The sequence below is a fragment of the Saccopteryx bilineata genome, chromosome 7 (genome assembly GCF_036850765.1).
Source record: "Saccopteryx bilineata isolate mSacBil1 chromosome 7, mSacBil1_pri_phased_curated, whole genome shotgun sequence".
NCBI lineage: Eukaryota > Metazoa > Chordata > Mammalia > Chiroptera > Emballonuridae > Saccopteryx > Saccopteryx bilineata.
In genome coordinates, this window is record NC_089496.1 from 5,658,037 (window position 1) to 5,684,003 (window position 25,967).

Sequence of the window (25,967 nt, forward strand, 5' to 3'; positions counted from 1 at the left end):
TATGATCAAACTTTCATTCAACATATTTGAATATTCTATCAATATTTATTATAACTTAAAATCATATATATCCTATACATGTGTAAGTATATACAAGTGTATTTGTATATATGATGATATTTCCAGCTTATGGATAAATTATTTTTGACAGTTTTGTCTTTTATACTACTAAGTTCTTAATCATTATTTAGATTTTTTTACCTTTTATATAATCTCTATAGTGAATTATTTTGATTTCAGTTTTAGTAATCTTTCTGTATTTCAGTTGGCATCATTTTAAGCTATCTCTACTTGAAGCTATCGAAGTGAACTTTTTGCTTAGCTCAAGTAGCTGTCTTGGTTGATAAGTCAGAGGACGCAGAATCTGGTCTGTGTTGCTATCGTTCTTATGCCAGTTCATATTAACTGAGACTCTTCGTGATGATAATTTCAGATTGTATTCTTTTTCTGCTATGTGCACTGTTATTTTGTGTTTTTGTCTATAAATCTTTGGGTTCCAGCTTCTAGTTTTGTGTTTTTCCTTAATCCAGCACCCAGCCTCCACTATCCTGCTCTTTCCCTTACTGAATTTGCTATTATTCTGGGCAGTAAGGGAATGTCTCTTTGCTTTGTCAGCCTTACTCTCTTGGCTGTATTTCATCTTCCATTTTCCTGGCTTCACCACCATACATCATGCTATGGGTCTGACAGTCTCATCTCTGTAATTCCCTTTGGCTTCCCCAGTGCCTTCTATCTACATCCTCACCACAACCTCTTACTTTTTATTATTTTGCTATCCTACCTCTCCACCAGCTCTACTGGTCTTTCTTTCCAGACCAGGCCATTTTCCAGGCGCAGTCAGATCCATTACTCAGTTTTCATTACCACCACAGGCTGGACTTACTGCACCTAAAGTCTCCACTGACACCTTCTTCTCCAATAATAAGTATACTCTGCCTGCCCTTTAAAAATCAAATGCTGCTCTTGGCCTGCTAAATTTCAAACTTGACCAAAGAGTAAATTATGAAGCATAAAAATATTTCTAAGAAAATACTTGTGAGTAATTATCCCCTTGCAGTGGGAAAAATTAGTAAAAACAAACACAAGAAAAACTTGACATATTTGGACTACATTGTGTAATATTTAAAATTTTGTATTTAAAGATGTATCATAAATTGACTTAAAAAACAAGTAGCAGAATGAGAAAATATTTATAACAGGTGATAAATATTAATATTCCAAACTCTGAAGAGTATCTATAAATCATTAAAAATATATCAAGAACTTAAATAAATGGACAATGAACATTAAGATAAATTTTCAAGAGGGAATATATATTAAATATATAAAATATGCAAGCTCTTTATAATCAAATAAATGCAAAATAAAATAGAAGTCATTTTGGTCTATGAAAATTACCAAAATTTTAAATGTACTTCGTCACTTGTAGATGTCTGGAGATAGGAAATCTTTACATATCTCTTCCTGCTGGGAATATAAAAATTATTATGTTTGTTTATTTTAAAGCATTATTATTATTATTTAATTTTATATCTAGTTTCATTCACCTTTATTTGCTAAATGTATTCTATATTTACCCTATGAATTTTTTTTATTTTTTTTTTATTTTTCTGAAGCTGGAAACGGGGAGAGACAGTCAGACAGATTCCCGCATGCGCCCGACCGGGATCCCCCCGGCACACCCACCAGGGGGCGACACTCTGCCCACCAGGGGGCGATGCTCTGCGCCTCTGGGGCGTCGCTCTGTTGCGACCAGAGCCACTCTAGTGCCTGGGGCAGAGGCCAAGGAGCCATCCCCAGCGCCCAGGCCATCTTTGCTCTAATGGAGCCTTGGCTGCGGGAGGGGAAGAGAGAGACAGAGAGGAAGGAGAGGGGGAGGGGTGGAGAAGCAGATGGGCGCTTCTCCTGTGTGCCCTGGCCAGGAATTGAACCCGGGACTTCTGCACACCAGGCCAATGCTCTACCACTGAGCCAACCGGCCAAGGCCTTTACCCTATGAATTTTAACACATGAATACATTCTGGTAACTACCATTACAACTAGGAATTACTGTCAAGCTTCCTGACCCCCTCCCCAGCCCTTGGCAATCACTGACCTATTACATGTCCTGACAGTTTTATGATTTTGAGAATGTTATAATGGAAATGACACAATAGACCAGGGGTCCCCAAACTTTTTACACAGGGGACCAGTTCACTGTCCCTCAGACCGTTGGAGGGCCGGACTATAAAAAAAACTATGAACAAATCCCTATGCACACTGCACATATCTTATTTTAAAGTAAAAAGACAAAACAGGAACAAATACAATATTTAAAATAAAGAACAAGTAAATTTAAATCAACAAACTGACCAGTATTTCAATGGGAACTATTCTCCTCTCACTGACCACCAGTGAAAGAGGTGCCCCTTCCGGAAGTGCAGTGGGGGCCGGATAAATGGCCTCAGGGGGCCGCAAGCGGCCCACGGGCTGTAGTTTGGGGACCCCTGCAATAGACAAATGTTGTGATTGGCTTCCATCAGTTAGCACAAGCATTGGAGATGCACCAAGTGGGGTGTATACCAATAGTTTGTTCCCTGTCATTGCTGAGGAGTTTCACATAACATGATGTATCAGTTTGCTTGTTCACTCATATATCTATGGACATTTGGGTCCTTTTCAGTTTTTGGTGATTATGAATAATGTAGCTTATAATAGGTCAAATTCTAAGATGAGCTCCAGAATCCACACCCTGCATATGCTCTTGAGTCGGTAGCACCTCTAATTTGCTCTTACCCAGTCTAATATTATAAGAGATGTGGTATCACTCTTCTGATTAGGTTAGGTTATGTGACAAGGGGGAAGGGATTCTGGGGATGCAGTTGTTCCTAATCAGGTGCCAGTAGGTGGCGATGAGAAACATTCCAGAGGAAGAGGCTGATCTTGGTTGAATTCCTACACCAGGCTTTTGAAAGTGCACTATTTTGTGCATTGCAGTTTTCTTCAAGGTGAGGCGCCTGCTGGACCAGACTTCTCTAGCATCTGACTGCAGCTTTCAATATGGTCAGCGGCAGTGTGGGAGCCCAAGAGCATGTGGGGATGTGCACATCCATAGAGAGTGCCCTTGGCTGCTTCCTGCACCCTTTCCTCTTCTGCACAGGCTGCGGGCCCCGTGGCTGACCGTCCAGGGAGCCACCCCACCCACGGCGTCATACCGGCATGCTGGGCTCTGCCGAGGGAGGCCTGGCGAACTCCAAGTTCCTGCTGCTGCCCTGTGCACGGGGCACTTTCCGTGTGTGCCTGAGGGGCGCTGAGCTAGCCTGGGGACAGTGAACCAGCTCGGAAGGGGCAACGATAGCAATAGCAAGAGCTCCTCCATCATTCAGTCGCAGGCACTACGCATCCTCCCAGTCGGGGACGGGGGTTCCTATCCGTCCTGAGCCCCCATTTCATCTTTATGCTTCCTTTCCTGTCATCACTTAATATCTGTTTATATTAAGCAGCTCCTGTTTAACTTACTGTATGGTATTTTGTCTCTTGATTGGATCCAGACTTACTCAGATAATAACTATTCTAAGTTTTAAGAAACACCTAATTGCTTATTTTCTACTGGAATCACTAAAAGGATTTTACCAAAGGGAAAACTCACATCAGCTTATGCTACTAAGGAGAAGAGGGCTACCGTATGCTAGAAAGCTATCACGCAGAACCAGAAGGGAGCAAAGTGCTTAGCATCAAATAGTGCTGCTTGATCGAGCACTCCTCCTCATGGGAAGTGGAGAAGTCCCTGGCAAATTCTCAGGACCTTGCCAAGAACATCTGGAAAGGGGTAGGTGACAACACATTACTTACATGATATAGGGACTGTCCCAAACATAAAGTTGCATGCAAAAGGCTATAAAATAAATACATCTGGAAAACTGACCCTCAGTGCAGCAGCTTTGACAAACACAGGAAGGCAGAAAACAAACAGGTAAACTCCAGGACTTTCTATAGGACTCTCATTTCTTTCCCCTTAGGTGACTGAATTACCAGTGAGATAATTTATAGCAGCTAAATATGTGGACAAAAGTAACAGGAATCGAGAGGACGCTGAGATAGTTAAGTGGAGAAAGCTTACCTTGTTTCAAAACAAACCAGGCTGGTAGACACCTTCACTACAGTGACATCAGTCAAAGTCGGAGCTAAAGAAAAGTTTCTGCAGCTAAAATATCATTGCACTGGAGATTAAAACGTATTTATTAAAGAAATAAAGAATGCAATATCATTTGTTTGACTCTCCCCCCCTCAAGTACAACTCCACATGAGCTTTATGAAATAAAATATAAAAAATTTATAAAGACTGGATGGAAATAGAACATAGCCTCAACAGGTGTCATTGTATCTTAGTGGTAGAATTATGAAAAGTCATTATTTTCAGCTTTTACATTTATCTTCTACATTTTCCTCTATAATGATATATTGATTTAATGTGTAAGTAATGCTATTGTTTCAGTCATTTGTAGTCATAAAAGTCATTGCCTTTTAAGGGATTCAAAATACAGAGACAAGTGGAAAGTATTTCTTCAGTATTTTCCCCTTCTCAGTCCCTTCCCTAGACTAAATCACTACCAGCACTTTGGATTATGTCTTTATCTCTTTCTTTCCAGAATGATGCAACCCAAACTGATAATAGTGGTTCAGATATATATATACCTTTATATCTATATTTCTACATATATATCTCTCCATAATGCCACATCTGTAGGCTTAATCTAAGTCTCCTACTGGCTGCGTAATGTAGAGCAAGTCATTCCTCTTCTTCCTGCCACAGAATGGAGCTGGTACTAGCACTTCATGTATAGGGATGTTGTGAGGGTGGGAGTCATATCAGTAACACACTTAGAGTAGTGCTTGGTAAATAGTTAATGTTATGTAATTTTCAGCTATCAGCACCACCACCAGGATAGCATTGTCATCATCTTATTTCTTTAGCTTCTCCATTAGCATCAACTATTGCCATTACATGTTCATTCACAAAACTGAATTCCTTGTTCTAACATGTTTTGATATCCTATATTGTATTTCTAGTATTCCCTGTCATTTAAAAAGTATGCAGAGTTGTTAATAGAAGACATTCTTTCTATAAAATTTATTGTTTCCTTTCACACCTCTTAGTTTATTCCTTTTTACTGTGCTCTTTATCACAGTTAAAAGATAATACTCTTTCTCTTTTCACCTTTGCTTAAATGGTCAACCTTATATTGTCAACCTAGCTCTTCTCTAAGATGAGTCAGTGACAAAATTCTTTCAGCAGTATCTTTTAACTATCTCTCTAGTCTGTTCCGTTCTCCATTCATTCTGCCAGAACCATTATTATCCCTATTGCCTCCACCAGCTTCCTTACAGTTTTCAGTTGCTCTTCAATCCTACTGTCAAATTAACCTTGCTAAACAATAAGTCTTTTTAAAATATTCATGATTTACCCTAGCACATCGAGGGAAGGAAGTCCAAATGCCTTATCTCAGAAAGCCGGTTTCCTCCACAGTCTGGTTCTAAGGTACTTTGTCAGCCTTCTCTCTCTCCTGCTTATTATACTTCCCCTGCACAAGTTTTGTTACCTTCAGTCAGAGTTACTCACCCCTTTTTCACCCAGCCCTTCATCTAAGCCTTGAATGAAATGTTTTGTCCTCCTTCTAAAATGCCTTCTTACAGGAGAGTGATTAAGAGACTGGAATTAGATCTTCTTCCCTTTACCTGCTGGGTGCATTTGGATAGGTTTAATATTGCTGAACTTCAGAAAGTTTATTTATAAATGGGACGAAATTTATCTGTCTAAGGGTGTATGAACAATAAGTAAGCAAATAAGCAATGTTGTTAGTACAATACCTGACCCGTAGTGTTCCTAATATAAATCTTAATCAACTGTTTTTGTGTTTCCATGAGAAAAACATCCAGCCCTGGCCAGTTGGCTCAGCTGTAGAGCATCAGCCCAGCGTGTGGATGCCCTGGGTTCAATTCCTGGTCAGAGCACACAGGAGAAATGTCCATCTGCTTCTCCACCCCCCTCACTTTTTTCTCTTGCCTTCTTTTTCTATGCCCCACTTCTTTCTCTCTGTCTTTTCTCCTCCTACAGCGGAGGAATTGACAGAATTGAAGCAAGTTGGCCCTAAGCACTGAGGATGGCTCCATGGCCTCCACCTCAGGCATTAAGAACTTGGTTACTGAGCAGTGGAGCAATGCCCCAGATGGGCAGAGCATTGCCCCCTATTGGACTTGCCAGGTGGATCCCGGTCAGGGCGCATGCAGAAGTCTATCTCTGCCTCCTCTCCTCACACTGAATAAAAAAAAGAGAGAAAAAGAAAAAAGAAAAACATCCCAGAATATCACCATATTTCCTTCAGCCCAGAACTAGAATTAGGTTCCATTGTCCTATTCTCTGAACGTTTGTACTTTATTAAAAGACTTTACACATTGAAGCAATCATTATACTAATTGTATTTCCTTATTTAGAGTGCAGAAGACATATCTCCTGTCCTGTGATGTTCTTTGGAGAATCACTACATTTCAATACATATCTTAAAGAGTTGTGATAGCAATAAAGAACATTTAGGTAAAAATCTTCTGTAGGTTGCTAAGTGCTCTGCAGAAATGAATTGTTCCTTACTATTCACACAGTACCAAAGTGTACATTGAACTGAAGTACACACGGAAATGATGTCCTGTGGAGCTTATGTTTGGTACTGTGTTTATTCTACTGTCTGTTATCTTTGTTCACGTGGTCCTAAAGCATGCAGATGTCTCTTAATTTTATTATATTTTTAATTTATTATAAATCTGCAGACATGAGCCTCCAGAATAATCATGCAAAAAAAATCATGCTAAGGATATGCTCACATCCCTTTTTACTTTTGCTGATTTCTGTGGTTTGATAAAAGGAGGAATGAGATGCAAGAAGGAAGGTATATCATGCCCTGTCATACTCAAGATGAATCATGGAGCAAAGTGTCCCATTCCAAGTGTCGAACAGATTAACTGTGGCCTGGCATAAAATCAGAGAGGGATTATTATTGGTTTAGAAAATAATTTTGGAATACTCATCTCTATGTAGAATACTAAAGTGTGGATACATTTTCTTATATTTCCTCTTCCCATGAGAAAAACCAGGGGCCCCCATAGCCAAGACTCTTGATGACCATGAAAGACTATACATTAACCCTGTTTTTCAGTATTTCCTCTGTTGATGCTACTAACTCCAAGAGCTGTGTGGTTCCAGCCAGGGCGGAATGGCAGTCAGCTGTTACAAAAGGTGTCCTTCCGCTTGCAGCTGTCTACTTTTTACTGTGCGGATGATGGATTTATTTTTCCATTTACCAGCAGTTCCTTTCTTCCTCACACAGGACTGTGATCCTTTGTGATCATGTATGGCTCAGTCAGCTGAGGGAACACTCATAGGATTGAGGAGTTTTCAGATGTGCCCCAGTGAAAGGAAACTGGGTTTGAGAAATGAGGACTTGCTCAGAAGGCTGTCTGCATATTAAAGAGGGGTGATGACTTCCTTCCCATGAAAGTAGAGATTCATAACTTTATAAAAAGCATCTTTGTCCTCAATTAAGAATTTTGATTCTTGCTTCATTGTGTGTGGTCAGAATAACAGTGAGAGTAGTCCAACCCAGAGAAGGTAGACAGGAAAAGCAGAGCAGAAGAGAAATCTAGATTGTAAAGCTAATTTGCCATGATTTATTTCTTGCCATGTATAAATGTCTAAACAACCACTTCCATTCTTCCATTAAATTTTTGAAAGTATACATAAATATTTATTCTTTATTATTGCTAGCATTCTCTTATGTAATATTTTAATAATAATATTAATAGTAAAGGATAATTTAATATCAATTATCTATTTACTATTTTATATATTAAAATATATAAATGCTTACTTTTATTACATATATTATTATATATAGATATATAAGTTATATCTTTACCATATATTTTATCTAAGACACAGATACAATTCAATGCAATTGCTTATTGGATCTGTTGTGCCAGTTATTTGATCATACGGTATATGGACAAGATCAGAAGGTTACACTGAGCAAGTGTTTACTATCACTACTTTTTTCTTACAAAATTCACCTTAAAATATCTGTACATAACTGCTCAAAAATAGCCATCATTATGTTCCCTAAATTTCTTGGCACTTTATTAAGCAGAAACTGAAATTATGAAATTGAGACCATGATGCCAATTACTGCAAAACTTGATTCCTGTCAGCCTTCTTACCTATAAGTCTGCTTTGACTTTTGTGTAATTTGTTTATGTAAAGAAATTCCAAGTAAGCAACTTGAATAATTTGTTATGAAATGCTGTTTTAGTCTCAATCTGAGTTGTAAATTTAAAGTTGGAATAACTAGGCAGTACAGGAAAGGATTAACTAGACCTATGTGATGAATTTTCTATCTCAGTAAACTTGACTTACACAGATGATCATAAAGTATAGGCACCAACTCAGTCTGCATGCTCTAATTATAAAAAGACTGGGGAACTCATCTTTCAAATAATTAAATACCAATTTCTTAATCTCAGAACCAGAATTTTGTTATATATGATATTTTCTAATATGGCCTTACAAGATATTTCCAACTAGTATTGCCAACATTGAGGCTGCGAATATTCTGAGGCCTTTCTGGCTTATTTCAGTCCTTTTGCTTAATATCCTTATGGATGAAAAAAATTGTCTCATCTTTGAATAGTAGATACCTATTCAACTTAACATCCAACTCTTTGTGATATGACCCTGGTAGTTTTGACAACTTTCTTTGCTTTCTAGAATAAAAAGATATTCTAAGCCCACTTTGTGCATCTATGGCCCCAAACCATTTAAGAATTATATTTTGTGGTCTTTTATTGATTTGTATGAATTTATTATATAGTAAGCAAAAAAGAAAGCCTTTGTTTTTTATTTGAGTGAAAAATATTTTGTGGTATTTTTTCTTGTATTATTTTTTTTATTTAAGTCATTATTTATCAATTTTTTTTAATTTCTTCTAGATTTTGAGTCTTATTTTAAAAGGATTCTTTCTGTACCCAATGTAGTATACAAAATTTTTATATCTTTTTCTATTCCTTGTATAATCCCATTTCTTATGTTTTAATCGGTCAATCTGGAATTTGTTTACAGAGCTATAGGACATGAGGTAGTAATCAAACTTTATTTTTTTTACAGTGGCATCCAGTTGTCCAAACACCATTTATTGAATAGTTCATCATTTATCCTCAGTTCTTTGAAATTCTCTTATATAATGTGTGTTCTTATACCCCATTGGCTTTTTTTTTTGTGACAGAGAGTCAGAGAGAGGGATAGATAGAGACAGACAGACAGGAACAGAGAGAGATGAGAAGCATCAATCATTAGTTTGTCGTTGCACATTGCGACACCTTAGTTTTTCATTGATTACTTTTCATATGTGCCTTGATCGTGGGGCTACAGCAGACCGAGTAACCCCTTGCTCAAGCCAGCAACCTTGGGTCCAAGCTGATGAGCTTTGCTCAAACCAGATGAGCCCGCACTCAAGATGGCGACCTCAGGGTCTCAAACCTGGGTCCTCTGCATCCTAGTCCAACGCTCTATCCACTGCGCCACCACCTGGTCAGGCCCATTGGCTTCTTGATATAAGATTTTAATCTTAACTGTGAAACAACAAAAACAAAAACAAATTGCTGCCGGACCAGGCAGTGGCGCAGTGGATAGAGCATCGGACTGGGATGCGGAAGGACCCAGGTTCGAGACCCCAAGGTCGCCAGCTTGAGCGCGGGCTCATCTGGCTTGAGCAAAAAGCTCACCACCTTGGACCCAAGGTCACTGGCTCCAGCAAGGAGTTACTCAGTCTGCTGAAGGCCCCCGGTCAAGGCACATATGAGAAAGCAATCAATGAATAACTAAGGTGTCGCAATGAAAAACTGATGATTGATGCTTCTCATCTCTCTCCATTCCTCACTGTCTGTCCCTACCTATCCCTCTCTCTGACTATCTCTCTGTCCCTGTAAAAAACAAAAAAACAAAAAAACAAACAAACAAACAAAAAAACAAATTGCTGAGTAAAATCAACATTATATACCATTGGGGTTGATGTGAAACCCAGTTGCAAACCCTTGGACTGTAAGAGATCAGTTTTTCTTTTTTTCCTTATATGGTTATATCATATATTCAAATTTTCCAGTTCTTGTAGTTTTTCAGTGACTTTTAATCTTCAGTTATTTCTCTGATTCTCACAACAGTCATAGAAAATAGCAGCACAGAAATCTTGTTTTTTCTTCATTATAAGTAATGAAAGTGAGATTGAAAGAGATTATCACACTTGAGTAAAATCAAATCAAAACATTTCTTATTTCCATTTTGGATTAATTCTTTTTGTAAAACATTTTGACTCTTATTCTAATTCTTATTACTATTCCTATTCTAATTTTCTTTATTCTTCTTCTTTGTCATTTTACTAGTTTATGAGAAAATAGTATTCAAGACCTAATTTTACTTCTGACATTGAAATGTATTTGTCTAATGAAATTCAGCTATTAAAATGTGCTCACTAGTTATTGAAGTATAACTGATTGATTAATAAAAAATAGCTTGCTATATTATATATTACTGCAGTCACTTGTTCATTTTGGCTTTGCTATTTTTTAAATTTACAATTAGAGAGGCTACTTTGCTTAATTTTAATGAGGCTTAAATGAGTAATGTGCATCATGCTTCTTTAAATATTGAATGAATACTTCAACATAGTAGGCTTCTTAAGTGTTTGTTGAATTATCCATGTATACATAATCACAATGCAGTGGGAATAATGCTGCAAAAGATACATAGCGTAGTCCATGAGAGAAGTTTTTTTTTTTTTTTTTGCATTTTTCTGAAGCTGGAAACAGGGAGAGACAGTCAGACAGACTCCCACATGCGCCCGACCGGGATCCACCCGGCACGCCCACCAGGGGGCGATGCTCTGCCCATCCTGGGCATCGCCATGTTGCGACCAGAGCCACTCTAGCGTCTGAGGTAGAGGCCACAGAGCCAACCCCAGCGCCCGGGCCATTTTTGCTCCAATGGAGCCTTGGCTGCGGGAGGGGAAGAGAGAGACAGAGAGGAAGGCGCGGCGGAGGGGTGGAGAAGCAAATGGGCGCTTCTCCTATGTGCCCTGGCCGGGAATCAAACCTGGGTCCTCCGCACGCTAGGCCGACGCTCTACCGCTGAGCCAACCGGCCAGGGCGTCATGAGAGAAGTTTTGCCTAGAGAAGTCTTGGAGAAAATCAAGTCATTTTCAACATCATTTTCTCATTAAGTAAGAGTTAGTATTTTAGAACAAAGGAAGGTTGAATTGCATTTTTCCAAAGGGAAAATGTAATCAAAGAGCTGTGGGTATTGTCCTACAAAGAACTTTTAAAGAAAGTCTAGCAGAGAGGGATCAAGTCTGAGGTAAAACTCTCAAGGTCCTCAGTGCCATTCCAGAGATTAGACTTTATTCAATAGCAAGGAAGAAGCACCAAAGGGTTTTCAGAGTAAGAATAAAATATTGTACCTGTATATGAACAGGTGATGAAGAAGATGCAGGCAGCAATGAAGATGCTGTTTTCTAGTAAAAACAAGCTTTAGGACAACATAATTATTAAAGTTCAAAAACGATTTGCTTCCAATCTTAGAACACCTAGGCATACATATCTGGTAGACAGCTAACAGGGTGGAATTTAAGAGAATATTGTCATAAGATTAGGGCACTTAGGGTGAGGAGGGGAATGGAATACTGAAGTGAAAATTCAAGGATACACATAAAAAAGGGAAATATAATTTTGACTTCAAATATAGGTTTAAGTGAATATTTCTTTATAATCAGCACTAGAAAATTGAGTTAGAATTTTATTTAGATGTACAATATACTTTTAGAATTTCTGCTATCATCTACAAAGTATTTCAGTAATACTAAGGGAAATAAGACATTGGAACATAATATATATAATAAATGATGAAATAAAATAAATATTTTTCTTTAAAAAAATCTTAAGATAGATTTTGAAACTTTGATTATGTATTAAATACCTTATAAAAGACACTCTGCTATGACAAGTAACACAAACATAAACACACCTCTCTACTGACAGTGGTGGAAGGACAGCTAAGTGCTGTACGAGGACTATCAAACTAGAAGACGCTCTGGAGACTTGCAAAACCTCTCCACGCCTCTGGTTTCTCACCTATAAAAAGAAAATATTTACACTCAATATTATTGACCTCGTCTTACTTCATAGGCTTATTTTCAGGATAAAATAAGATGATGAATGATGGATTCTAAATCTTAAGTTTTAGTGTATTATTTTTAGAGAAAAAAATGCAAAAACAAAGCAATTAAAATGCAAAACTATTAGCTTTAAAGTCAAAACATTTACTAAGAATTTTATCTCCTTTTTGTATTCTTTTTCTATTTGTTTATTCTGTATTTAGAGGATGTTTCAAATATTTTTTTAAGTTTTTTTATTGCTTGGCAAAACAAAAGAAAAAAAACAAAATTAATTTGTGATAAAGGTTATTAAATAGCTGTTTAGTAAAGAATTAAAGTACATATTATGGTCATTTATTCTAGACATTTATGTAGAAAAACTGCATCTTTGTTTGGTTCTCATTGTTGACAGATAATATGCATAGGAGCCTTGTACATTTTACTCTTTCTCTAACTATTAGAAATAGCTAACATAATAGATGATTATTTGTTTTGTCTGGTAGTATTTGCAATCTTTTACTTTACTTTTGATATCTTTCAGATGGGAAATTCGCAGTCTGTTTAATTGGCATCGTTTTTAACACTTGGTATGCAGTGAGTCACACCGATTGAAAGTCATTGTAATGCACTTGCTGGGTTCTGAGGGCTTTCTTCAAGGCCAACAGGGGAAAACTCTCCTGGGAAGATATTCCATTTATTCTTTACAAATACATTTTCTGAAAAGCACAGCACATGCATCTGTCCACATTTATAACCTAGATGTCCTGCTTTCTCTCAAGCACAGAAGGATCTATTGAAAAACTTCTCCATTTCTCGCCAAAACAAAAAGTGCAGCCCACACTGTTAATGCTAGTGATGTCTTGTAAATTTGAGCCACATAACTCAGGCAGAAATTCCAGCTGTTAAAACAGAGATAATGGAAAGCCAGTATAAGTCGTGACTAACATTCTCAATAGGGTTAAACACCAACATTGCACATTACTTGAACCATAAACTCGATTGCTTTGGGGTCATTGACAATGTCATGCCTTAAGCTTTCTGGTTGGTTTGGATGCAGAATTTTACTACATGGAAGAAAATTGTATTACTCGCTTTTTAGTATTTTATTGGATTGTGCACTAAATTATATATACTACAGTTAAGACCACATTACTCTCAAAATAATGTAAGAAACTTTATTCTTGAATTTATAGTTAATTTTGAAGTTCTCTTGATCTATGTAAAATGAAGCAATGAAAGTTTTAGTATTTGGCTGCTTTCTTCATAGTATCACTACTACTCAGTATGGTAAATTTTCTTTTTTTGTACTTCTTTTTAACAATATTCACACCTCAATTATATAAACTTGCAAAAATAATACATATATTGAGTCCTAGTGAATTGAGATGAATTGGATCAGTGCATCTTTCTGTTATATGCAGCTTAATAAGATGCAGAACACCTCTTTTTCAACATCATGAAACAAAAATGCAATTAAATTATTAAAACATACTATTAAGTCAGTTGTTTGAAAAAAATTAAGAGCTCAGTCTGTCCTCTCTATTCAGTATTGAAGCTTCATAACCACACACCACAGAATACCTTTTTCTCATGAAAGAAAAGATTAGTCATATGGGAGAATGAAATCCTTAACTAACAAATGATTGTCCATCCTTGTCCCACCTCAATTTTTAGTTATATGCAAGGGTCCTCAAAATACAACAGAGTTTTGTTCCTATGACAGTGACATAACCCAAATTTTGGTGTAAGTTGAAACACACCATAGTCTAAGTCACTTACCTATCCTAACACCGTTGTAAAATCATAATCTAGAACATAAAAACACAAATAAGCCACAGAAAAAGGAAAAGGACATAAATATATTGTACTGTACACTGTGTTGTAGAAAAGTCCAAAACAGCATAGGTAAGCGTGCTGGGGGAGCCAACTCCCTCACTCAGATGTCGCTTTACTGCATATTCTTCTGCCACGTGCAGCCAAACTAGTTCCCCCACATAGTCCATAAGTACAGCACTGAAGGTGTAAGCTGAAACACTGATGTGTCAATTTTTTAAAAGTTTTTATGGGAGCGAGCATTGTAAACTCAAAACATCGTATGATGAGACTGTCATAACCAGAGGACCCCCTGTAATGCTGTTAAGAAGATATTGGAGGATGGAATAAATCATGTTTATAATTCTTCAATATTTTATTTTTAAAAACTACCATGAGGTATATAACCTATCTCATGGTAGCTATTAAACTTTAATATTTAATCCTGGTAAGGTACCATCATAAATTGTAAAATTATATATAAATATATAATATTTTCATTGAATAGCCGGGTAAAGTAAGAACGTAACTATTTTTCTTTTAGTTGTAGCAATTTAATAAGTTTTACTGAAGCAAGTGCCAATAAAAATATAGTAAAAATAGAACCATAAAGCTTCTATATAGATAGTCCTAAGAAAGCATACAGAACATATCACAGCATAATAACTAGTTCACATTGTTTATTTCAAATCAAAATACCTATTCACAGCTATGTTTTATGAGTTGTTTGAGATCTGTAAGAAAATAGGTAAGGGCCATTGTTGGGCAAATAATATATGTTATGCTCACTTTGTTAAAGATGGCCGCTGGCCAGGTGGGGTGGCTGAATGCCCTCTTGGCTTGGAAGGGGCATGGTTATGCTAATGTGTGTTGGGAGAGGGCTTTCACACCAAAATTTTTAAACTGATAAGAACAGATACTACACCTGATCTTAGCCAAAAAGCCGAGAAGCGATCACACCAAAATTTTTAAAAAGGAGGAGATAGGAGGCATTTTGGGAGAGAGAGTGGCCACATTCTTGTAAGAAGGAGGAGCCCAGGCTGGAGCAGGGCAGGGAGGCCACATGGAGGAGGCAGCCAAAATGGCAGAATGGGGAAGGGGAAGCCAGTTCGTGGAGGAGAAGTAGGTGGGGAACAGAGGTGAATAAGGCTTTGATTCTAGGAAACTCAGATGAGTCAGTGGCTTTGGGAGCCCTGAATGGAAAGGGAAGTGTTTCCCGCTGTGTGTATTTTCTCGCCCGCCGGGTGCGAGTTTGGATTAAAGGAAAATGGAACATCAGTTTTTGGCTCTGTTGATTCCTTACTGTCTGTCCAGATCAGATGCGAACCTGCATTGATCAGGCAGCTTTGATGGTGGTCGCGATTACTGGCTATACAGCCATGCAAGAAAAGAGCTAAGAAAACTATTTGTTTTGGTAAAGGTAGTATTTATTCAAATGACAGCCACAGTTGTGCATTTATGTTACACATATTTTATTTGATACAGGTAATCAAAGATAAATGCCACATGGGCAGTTTTCTTTTTTTTAAAGTAAGTTTATTTATTTATTTTTTTTCTTTACAGGGACAGAGAGAGAGAGTCAGAGAGAGGGATAGATAGGGACAAACAGACAGGAACGGAGAGAGATGAGAAGCATCAAACATCAGTTTTTTGTTGCAACACCTTAGTTGTTCATTGATTGCTTTCTCAGATGTGCCTTGACCGCGGGCCTTCAGCAGACCGAGTAACCTCTTGTTTGAGCCAGCGACCTTGGGTCTAAGCTGGTGAGCTTTTTTTATTTTGCTCAAGCCAGATGAGCCCGCGCTCAAGCTGGCGACCTCGGGGTCTTGAAACTGGGTCCTCGGCATCCCAGTCCAATGCTCTATCCACTGTGCCACTGCCTGGTCAGGCTCATGGGCAGTTTTTCAAGGAAACCCCACAAACCCAGAATAAAGAATGTCAAACAAGCAGACAGTTATAACACAGAGAAACAAATGGAATAATAGAGGAATTCATATGATGCTAGAGGGAGGCATGAAAGGAAAAGAGACAATATAAGATCAGGCACAGGGGTCAGATCACGACTCCTGCTAGTGGTAAAGTCTGTGCTGAATTTTTAATATTGTATGTTCATTATTATTCTAAACACATTGAAAGGCCCAAGTAAGAGATATGCAGAAACCTTCAAGTAGTTCAGAATAGCTGGTACACAGACAACAAGAGCAGCATTTTAGAGATAAGAAGGCCTATATTTAAAGTCTCTTATATAAAACCCTAAGGACTTGAGCATTTGTTCTGTGGAGGCTATGGGAAATCAATGAAAGACTTTAAGCAGAGAAATGATAAGAGCAAATTCACATTCCAGGAAGAACTCCAGCAGCGGTGTTCAGAATTAATGGCTGGGCCAAGGAGACTGCCTGGGAAGCTGCTGTTAAAATTAAGCTTATAAGTAAAGTTGTGAATCAAGTAAGTGCCAATGAGCAGGCATGCGGTGCAGAATATTTCTTTTAGTTGAAGGAAAGAAAAGTCTATCTGGGTTAGTTTTATGAAAACAGGAGAGTGATGGGGTTTGGAGTTTTGCTTTGTTTACAACTGTGTTTCCAGTTTCAGGGTCAGGCCTGACATACAGGAAACACTGATTTTAAAAAAATTACATAAATGATGTAAACCTATTTTCTCCATTAATCATAGGTGTGAGGTTGTCTGCTGTGTTGAGAGAGGTTGTAAGTTAGGATGCTCGAGTCAACAGTGGCTCAGAGGAATTATAAAGTGACATAACCCGAGACACAGAAATGTCTTGGAAATTTAGAGGGAGAGTGAGAGTTATTGTTTTGTAATTTTTGAATGGTTCTTTCTAGCAGTTATCAGTATCTTCAGTTTAAGAATAGGAAAGGCAGTCTGACCTGTGGTGGTGCAGTGGATAAAGCATTGACCTGAACGCTGAGAATGCTGGTTTGAAACCCTGGGCTTGCCTGGTCAAGGCACATATGGGAATTGATGCTTCTTGCTCCTCCCTTTTTCTCTCTCTCTCCTCTCTAAAATGAATAATCATATAAAAAAGGACAGGCACACGGATGAAAGAACAGGGACAAAGAGTTGAGAGCTGATGAAGGGTGAGGAAGGGGAAGAAACTTTGAAAAAAATACAAGGGCCTCAATTATTGAGGTTTGCATGAGGTCAAACAATATTTATAGTATTATAAATAGTCATACAAATTACCTGGAACAGGAAGAGGCTGTGGGGACTGAACAGAGCACTCAAGCTTATGATTCCACACTTGAGCAGTTGCACTGGATAATGAGGTCTATGGTCTGGCCTTGGCGTTGTGTCTGAAATGTAGTGGCTTTGAAGAGCGTTACCACTTAGGAGATAGGAACCACAAGGTTAAGTTGTGGATTGAAATCATCCCACATAAGGGTAGATTTAGGACGTGGGAGAACCCTGTGATGGTGGGTGTGATTATGAAGGTGGGTGACACAGATGTCAGTAGATGACAACCACACATTGAAAGGCTTGCTTAGGTTAATGGCTTGAGTTTTGATGGAATGGTTGATGGTATAGTAGTTTGGAATTTAGATGTGAGGGGGAGCCTAAAGTATATTAGTATTGTCTTGCAGTGTGTAGAATGTGGGTGAAAAGGGAACTGCTATTAAAAAGGACTTAGGAAGCAGTATTCTGACTAACGAAATGTTTTAGTTTTTTCTATGGCTGTTGTAACAAATTGACAAATAGTAGTTTAAAACAACATAGTTGGTTTTTTTTAATCTCATAGTTGTGTAGGTGAGAAGTCTGAAATGAATCTCAGTGAGTTCAAATCAAATAACAGGGCTGCATTCCTTCTGAAAGTTCTAGAGCGAGAATCTATTATCTTGTCTTTTCCACCCTCCAAAGATCACCCACATGCCTTGGCTCATGGCCTCATTAATCCATCTTCAAAGCCAGCAATGAATGGCAGGTCTAGGCTTCCTCACACTGTACCGCAATAGTTGGTTCTCGGCTATCATCATCATACTTCTCATTGGGACCACCTGAATAATTCAGGTCCTCTGGTGGCAGTTCATCACATCTTTAAAGTCCTTTTGACATTGTAAAGTAAGATATTCAGAGGTTCTAGGGATTAGGATGTAACATCTTTTAGGCTCTGTAATTTTACCTAGTATAAGATCTCTAATGCAATTAAGGCCAAGAAGTGTTGAAGCATGTTGCAAATTGAGTGTGGTCGTAGGGATTTACTTTACTATGAAACAAGGATTTCTAACTGCATGGTGGAAAAGTTTGGGAGGAGCAATAAAATGGTCCAGAAATAAGGTTTCAGTATTTATATTATCTCCAATAGAAATTATCATTACAAATTTGTTCATGTGTCATGATTTATTCAGTGGAAATCTTATCCAAAGAGTCTTATACGAAAAATGGTAGATTACAGTATGTTCATAAAAGAAGTAAATCTTTCCTAGGTTAGATTAGCCTTAACCACAGATACATTTTTAAAAACAATGTCATAGGCATTGATTATAGTAACTAAAAGCTATTTCCATGTTCTTTCTCTAGCATTGGCTTTTTTTGATTAACTGCTCTGAGGTTTCACATATACTTTACAATTATGATTGCACATAATGTACTTAGATGAAATTTATTAGAGCCACTCACTTGTTTGTCACATAACTGAACAGTTATGATGAAGCTATTACTTGAGCTATTACTGGGCTCAAAATAATGACAGTGTAAAGTTGCATGTGACTGTAACCATATAGAGTCTCAAGTCACTCATATGGAAAATGTCAACCCTTTACTAGCTTTTACTATCAAATGATATTTAAGTAGTGACAGTATAAAAAAGACAAACCAGGGCTTGGCTGGTTGGCTCAGTAGATAGAACATCAGCCCAGTGTATGGACATCCTGGGTTGGATTCCTGGTCACAGGAAGGGGGACCATCTGCTTCTCTTCTCCTCCCTCTCCCTTATCTCTTCCTCTTCCCCTCCCACAGCCAGTGTCTCAATTGGTGTGAGTTTTGACTCTAGGCACTAAGAATAGCTCAGTTGATTCAAGCATCAACCCAAGACATACTACTGCATGGATCCTGGGCCAGGGCACATGTGGGAGTCTGTCTCTCTATCTCCACTCCTCAAAAAGAAGAAAACAAAAAAGACAAACCGGGCAACACATTTTTGTTACAACTTCATTTAATTTAATAATTAAATAATAAGTAAAAAGCAGGGATACATGATTACTGTTTTACAGGCATACAATTATTGAAATAAAAAATACTGATAGCACCTGTGTTACTCCTGTGGAAAGATATGATGTGGCTAATAAAAGGGAGTATAGAGCTTTCTGCGCTGTATAACACCATCTGAAATAATAAAAATATCCATCTAAAAATCTGCCGAGTTTGGGGACAAGGTCAAAGAAGACCTATGTAAAGTGATAAGACAGGATTTACAGAATTTACAAATGTTTAAAGCAACTCTTCATAATTTTGTTACAAGTATTATAGTCTTTAAAATGAACATTACCATAGCCTTCAAATTTAAGATGTATCACACTCTATAGTTTGATATTGTCTTCTATTTTTGCATTATTTGATTCCTGGAGTATGATTAACCAGGTATTATGTATGGATGAGATGACTGAATCCTCTAAGATTTGGACCTTTCCTCTCTTTGTTCATAAAGAAAATAGTACTTTCTAAAGTAGGGATGTTCCAGTAGTTCATGTTTTTTAAATCATTAATGGGCTGAAAATTTAGAAACTGCAGAACACATGCATTTTTCAAAATTATTGAGGTATAACTGACAAATAAAATTTTAAATTATTTAAAGTATACATTATGATTTTGTGGGTATATATAATTATATATATATATTACATATATATATTTATGGAGAACGCCTGTATTTTTAAAATAAAATGATAGCTATATCTATAATATAAACTATTGAAAACTATGGTTTTTTAATAGTTATCTAAAAATCTGGCACAAAATATTTAACTTAATTTGTTCATTATTTTAAATGACTATTTTTTGAGATAGTTTTAACCATTAAACAAATAAATGAGAGGTAGATACTTTAAATCTTCTAGAGGTAAGTGGAAGATTTATACTAGTTACCTCTAAGTTTGGACCTGAGGCACAGATCTCCGAGAATATATGTAAGTATTCAATATTCAATGCTCTGTGCTCTCAGCATCAAACTAGAAGTTTTTTAGAAGAATGTCATTTTACAGACTCAAATAGATGTATTTATTGCACAAAATTATGCCTCAAACACATAAAAATTACAGGATTATTCTGGGTTACCACTTAATGGTTTTCAAAATGTTAAAGTAATTGGTTTTGTGAATATAGTTTCCTGTTGATTCTATTTTTCCTGAAAGTTGAAGATACTGATATGTTGGATAGTTGATACTTCAGATAATGCTGAAATTCACAAATCAACAATAGTCTTAGAATCCTAGGTTATATTTTATATTTATGAAAACCAGTGACTTTTCCAAGAAACTGACATCATTTACTTCAACTAACTCCACAGTTCTTCAAAATCTGAGATTCTCCTGTTCTAGAATTCTTATGATTTGCATTGTCTGTCTCACCTACTTGGCAGTTTAAATTTAAATGAATGCATTATACTTGAATAAGTAATCAATGTGCTTGTTTTTATTTTGGAATTTCAATTACCGTATTTCCCCATGTATAAGATGCACCCTTTTCTGAAAAATTTGGGGTCTAAAAACTGGGTGCGTCTTATACAGCGGTTGTAGTTTTTTTTTACTTGCATTTCCTGCTTTTTTGCACTTGTTTATATGCTTGTTTTTGCACTTGTTGTAGACAGTGAATTGTCATCAGACATAGGTGAGGACAAGCTAATGGATGGGAGTTTTGACAGTGATGAGGAGTTGTATGAATTTTATAATGAATAAAACTTGAATTCAATAACTTTATGTAATACTTTTTTTTCAAATTTCAGGCCCCCAAGTTAAGGCGCATCTTAGACATGGGAGGGTCTTATACATGGGGAAATACATATAGTGTTTATGGTAAATAAGTATATCCATTAGATAAATTTATCAGTTATTAGACATAAAAATTGATTATCACAGAATTTTCAAGCTATAGAAAGTTTTAATTTAAGAAAGCAGTTCTAAGAGAGTAAATTTTCAAAGTTCTCATCACAAGAAAATAAAGTTTTGTTACTAGTGTGGTGGTGAATGTTAACTAGACTTATTGTGGTTATCATTTTGTAACATACACAGATATCAGATCAAGATGTTTTACACCTAAAACTAATGTTATATGCCAGTTACACTTCAATTTAAAAATAAACTAAAAATTAGAAGAAAATAAAAAATTTAAAGAGTATAAGAGTAAACAATGAAAATAAATCCCCCCCCCCACCAAAAAAAAAAAGCAATTTCATGCATCCTTCAACAGCTTTATATCCAAACATTTGGACATTTGACTATATTAAAACATATATAATATGATACCTTACTTATTTTTCCAAAATTTTATGTAGTATCAGCGATTAAAGGGACAAGCAATTGTTATATTCATAGACGTGAATTATATTCACTTCCTCCTCTATATTATAATGTTATGGGTTTGTTTCACAAATTTAGATGAGACTCCTTCAGCATAGAAATTAGCTGGACAGACCAATAATTTTAACTCATTTGAACAAATGTTCTCTTGTCAGGTCATTGCAAATTTTTTATCTGTGGGAAGTAAACACAAGAATGTCTCAGAATATTTATTGGGATACTTTCTACTAATTTGTGTAAAGTATCTAAATAGGTATAAATTTTTGGCTTAAAATATCAGTTTTGTTACACTTTGGGACCAGGAGGACAATTTGTTCTCTAGACTGTGATTTAATTCCACGGTTACGGAAGTCAGGTGAACTCTGCATTTATCAGAACGATTCTGGAAAGGCAGAATAGGAATGGTGATTTCAGGATATCACAGAGAGAAAGAGGAAAGTATGTGCAGGAAGAATGACAACATCAAGACAGAAATGATAAAGTGGAGTAATATGAGTGGCTAGGAAAGTCAAGTTCAAGTTCAAGAGACATGCATGCAATTCCCAGAGTTACTCAGGACTCTAGGTTTGTTTATAGGTTCATGATTCAGATAGGATGGGCTCCTGTATGCCCCAATGGGCAGCGCAGGCTATATCCTACTGCCAAGGGCAACTGACTCTTGAAAAGCACAGGCTTGGACTGCATGAGTCTGCCTATATGTGGATTTTGTTTTAAAACAACACCAACTGTAATTTTGATCTGTGGTTGAAAATCTGTGGATACAGAGGACTGACTATAGTTATGCAGATTTTCAGCTGCACAGGGGTAGGTGTCCAAACTCCCTGTATTTTTCAGGTGTCAATGATAAATATTTTTCTACCAGATTTTCAATATTAAATTTTATTGTCATTTTTTCAAAGCTGACTTTCTTATATCCAAACATATATACATTTATCACAATTACTGGAGAATGAGAATTTTGAAATCTGAGCTATTACAAGAAAATTTCTGTGGTTATGTTGTTGCGTAAGAACCAGTAAAGCAGTAGAAGTTCATAGAAATATTTATTTTGATACCTCATGTGATTAAAGCCAGATTGAAATGTTACTCATAGTATGACATTTACTTATACATATATATTCAAGTAATTATGCAGTAGTCATTCTCTAAACTATTAAATATTATATGTCTATACAAAGAATATATGATGAATAATAAATATGATAGGAAATAAATATTTTAGATTATTGTTGGAAAATTTTGTTTATTTTTCTTTATAAACTATTCAAAAAAATTAACAGTGGTCTTGGGGAATAAAAGCTCATTTCCATATTTATCATTGAATTTTTTTTTTTAGTAAACTTTTTTCATCAGGTTTTCATTCCTTTGGAATATTTAACTGACACAGCTCAGAGTGATTAATACTGTCTGATCAAGTGATAAGACTGCTAATTTTATTTATTTCATCATCTGCATAGTTTTTTTGAGAAGTGAAAAAATCCATACAGGCCTGCAAAACCATGCATTTATTTATACAATCCAATTTGTTCCTAAATAACTTGATGCTATTCTCCAGTGCCTTATTTACAGTACTTATTTTGTAAATAATTAAGGTTAATGTATTTGTTTAAGCAATTGGTGCATAGCTAATGGTCTTTTTGGTTTTCTTTCAAGGATCCCCTGTTTCACCTGGAATCGCACAGGTCTGAGCGAGGAAGGGGCAGGTGTCCTTTTGATCCCGACTCCTCCTTCATCTCCACTTTAATTGGTAATTATGCTGCTGCAGACATCAGGTGGTAGTCATATTGATTTTGAAACTTCAGTTACCTTCTTTTGATATTTGTTTCTATATGTTGCCTTGTTGTATCTCTCTGTCTGTGCTGGGAACAATAATAAAGCCGTGTGAACTTGACTGTTATCTTCAGTTACCTTCTTTTGATATTTGTTTCTATATGTTGCCTTGTTGTATCTCTCTGTCTGTGCTGGGAACAATAATAAAGCCGTGTGAACCTGAGCCAACTTGACTGTACAGTAAGTGCAGCTGCTATGAAGTATGTGTCTCATTCTGAAACTCAAGTTGTCACTTAATAGCTGGTATAAGACATTCATACTGTACCACTTAGTGTTCAAAATACTCAATTATGTGAATAATTTATAAAAATTTACAGAAACTACTTTAGCATATGTTAATTCTTTATGTTTTAGTTATTCTGTGATTCTAGGGGAATTTTTAATATTTTCTTCTTGGTGACCTTCTCTGTATCCATATAATTCAACAGGAAGCCATCCGAATGGAAAACTTCAAAGTTATTTTATATAAGTTCCTGTTACTCTAGAACAGTGGTTCTCAAAGTGTGTGCCCTGGAAGATTTCCAGGTGCGCCCTATGGTATTCCAGAGAAATATGTGCCTGTTGGGGACCAAAACTCCGACAGGGTTTTTGGAGTTTAGATTTTTGGGGGACAGAGGAATGGGGAATTGGCTGTAAACTGACAGTCTGCCCAACCCCCCACCTCACTTGCCTGATTAGGTTGTAAAAGGCTGTTAAGCTGTGGTGCTGGATTGTTTACACTACCCCCCATGTTCCCCGGCAACACTGGAGGCAAGATTCTTCTATCTTTTGTTTAGTGTAAAGTTAAGATGATATGTATAGTAGGGGTTTTCTGCACTCAATACAATTAAGAGTAAAAAGAGAGGAATTCTTCAATGTATTGACGAGGAAATGAGTTTGCCTTTCAAATATATGCCCAAACATTGAAGAAATCACTAGGACACATCAGGCTCATGTTTCTCATAAACACAGGAATGAAATAACTTAACACATTTGTGCAAGGACCTGCCGAATTTACTAAATCTTACTAAGAATGTATATCTATATATATTAAAAGATAACTTTTTTGTTGTTTTTTAATTTTTTTAACCCCTCTTTTTTACGAATTCTAAAAAGCATAATAAAAAATGTAACATAAAAATGTTTTTTAATGTCAGAATAAATTTAATTTTGTCATATTTATTTTGTTTAATTACCATAAAAGCACACTTGGACTTTATATTTTTTCTTTAATATTTGACTTAATTATTATAACATATTTCTCAGAAATTTGTATATAGTGCACCTACAATTATTTGTAGGATTTTAAATGTGCCCCAACTTCAAAAAGTTTGAGAACCACTGCACTAGAATGCAAACTATAGAAGTTGAAAAGCTCAAATGACTGCCGAATGTTCACATTGGAATAATAGAGTACAAGCTGGTTGTGTTTGCAGATTTCAGTTTGATTTAGTTTAATTAGATGAAGTATATAAGAACGTTACTTAAGACACAAGAAAATACTTTTTTTTCTCTTTTATACTATTTGGGATTTAAAATGGCACTCTTGTTAAAGTGCCCCAACATTGTGATGATGCAGACAGGTGGCTGAATTCCCATGTGTAAGACTGAAGAGGTGTTCCCTGCTCCTTAATATGGCTGCCAGGAGGAATCATTCTCTTTTCTTGGTGTTGAGAGGTTCTGATATTACAATGTTTAAATTTCTGTTATGATATTTGCAACACTTAGGAGTTACATGCTAAGGTAAGGCCAGCCTGTTTACAGAAAATTAGAATGAGTAAAAAACATGTAGAGACATTAGGCCCTGGCTGGTTGGTTCAGTTGTAGAGCATCAGCCCAGCATGTGGAAGTCCTGGGTTTGATTCCAGGTCAGGGCACACAGGAGAAGCGACTATTTGCTTCTCCACCCTTCCCCCTCTCCTTTCTGTCTACTCTCTCTTTTTCTCTCTCTTCTCCTCCCCTCCTGCAGCCATGGCTCAATTAGAATGAGTTAGTCCCAGGCACTGAGGATGACTCCATGGCCTCTGCCTCAGGTGCTAAAAAATGGCTCCGGTTGCAATGGAGCAACACCCCAGATGGGCAGAGCATCGCCCCCTAGAGGGCTTTCTGGGGGGATCCCAGTCTGGGAGCATGCAGGACTGTCTGTGCCTCCCCTCATTTCACTAAAAATTAAAAAAATTTTAAAAGATGTAGAGACTTTCTATTTTAAATAAATGGTAAAACTTAAAACTCTTCACTCACAGTTAATCAAAATATCTTATTCTTTATTTTGAACTGATATCAATGTTTCTGAATTCCAGAGACTGTGTATTTACTAAACTAACTGCAGACAATTGATTTCAGTGGGCTCTGCACACACTCCCTACACTCCCCTCCCCCAGTCTACACATACACATGTTTGCAGAGCAAAGCCTGTTGGCTTTAGTGCATAGGAAAAGTTTGCTTTACTTCAGCTTCATAAGTTGAAAGAGTTGTAACATGAGAATTTCACATAGTAATTAAGTTCTTCAGGGACTTGAATAAAGAGATGATAAGATATTTTAAAGAATATAAAACCATAAAGAAATTTTTTTCCTTTCTTTTCCAAGTGAGAGAAGGG

The 25,967-nt window shown here is 36.7% G+C and overlaps 1 protein-coding gene and 1 pseudogene across 1 annotated transcript in view; one reads left to right on the forward strand and one right to left on the reverse strand.

Moving 5' to 3' along the window:
- Window positions 1–25,967, forward strand: part of SEMA3E (semaphorin 3E) — a 322,573-nt gene that overhangs the window by 226,120 nt on the left and 70,486 nt on the right. The window contains exon 5 of the mRNA XM_066239333.1: window positions 23,213–23,306. Within this exon, the coding sequence (XP_066095430.1) occupies window positions 23,213–23,306 (94 nt within the window). The remainder of the gene's footprint in view (window positions 1–23,212; window positions 23,307–25,967) is intronic.
- Window positions 14,899–14,991, reverse strand: LOC136311279 (U2 spliceosomal RNA; annotated as a pseudogene).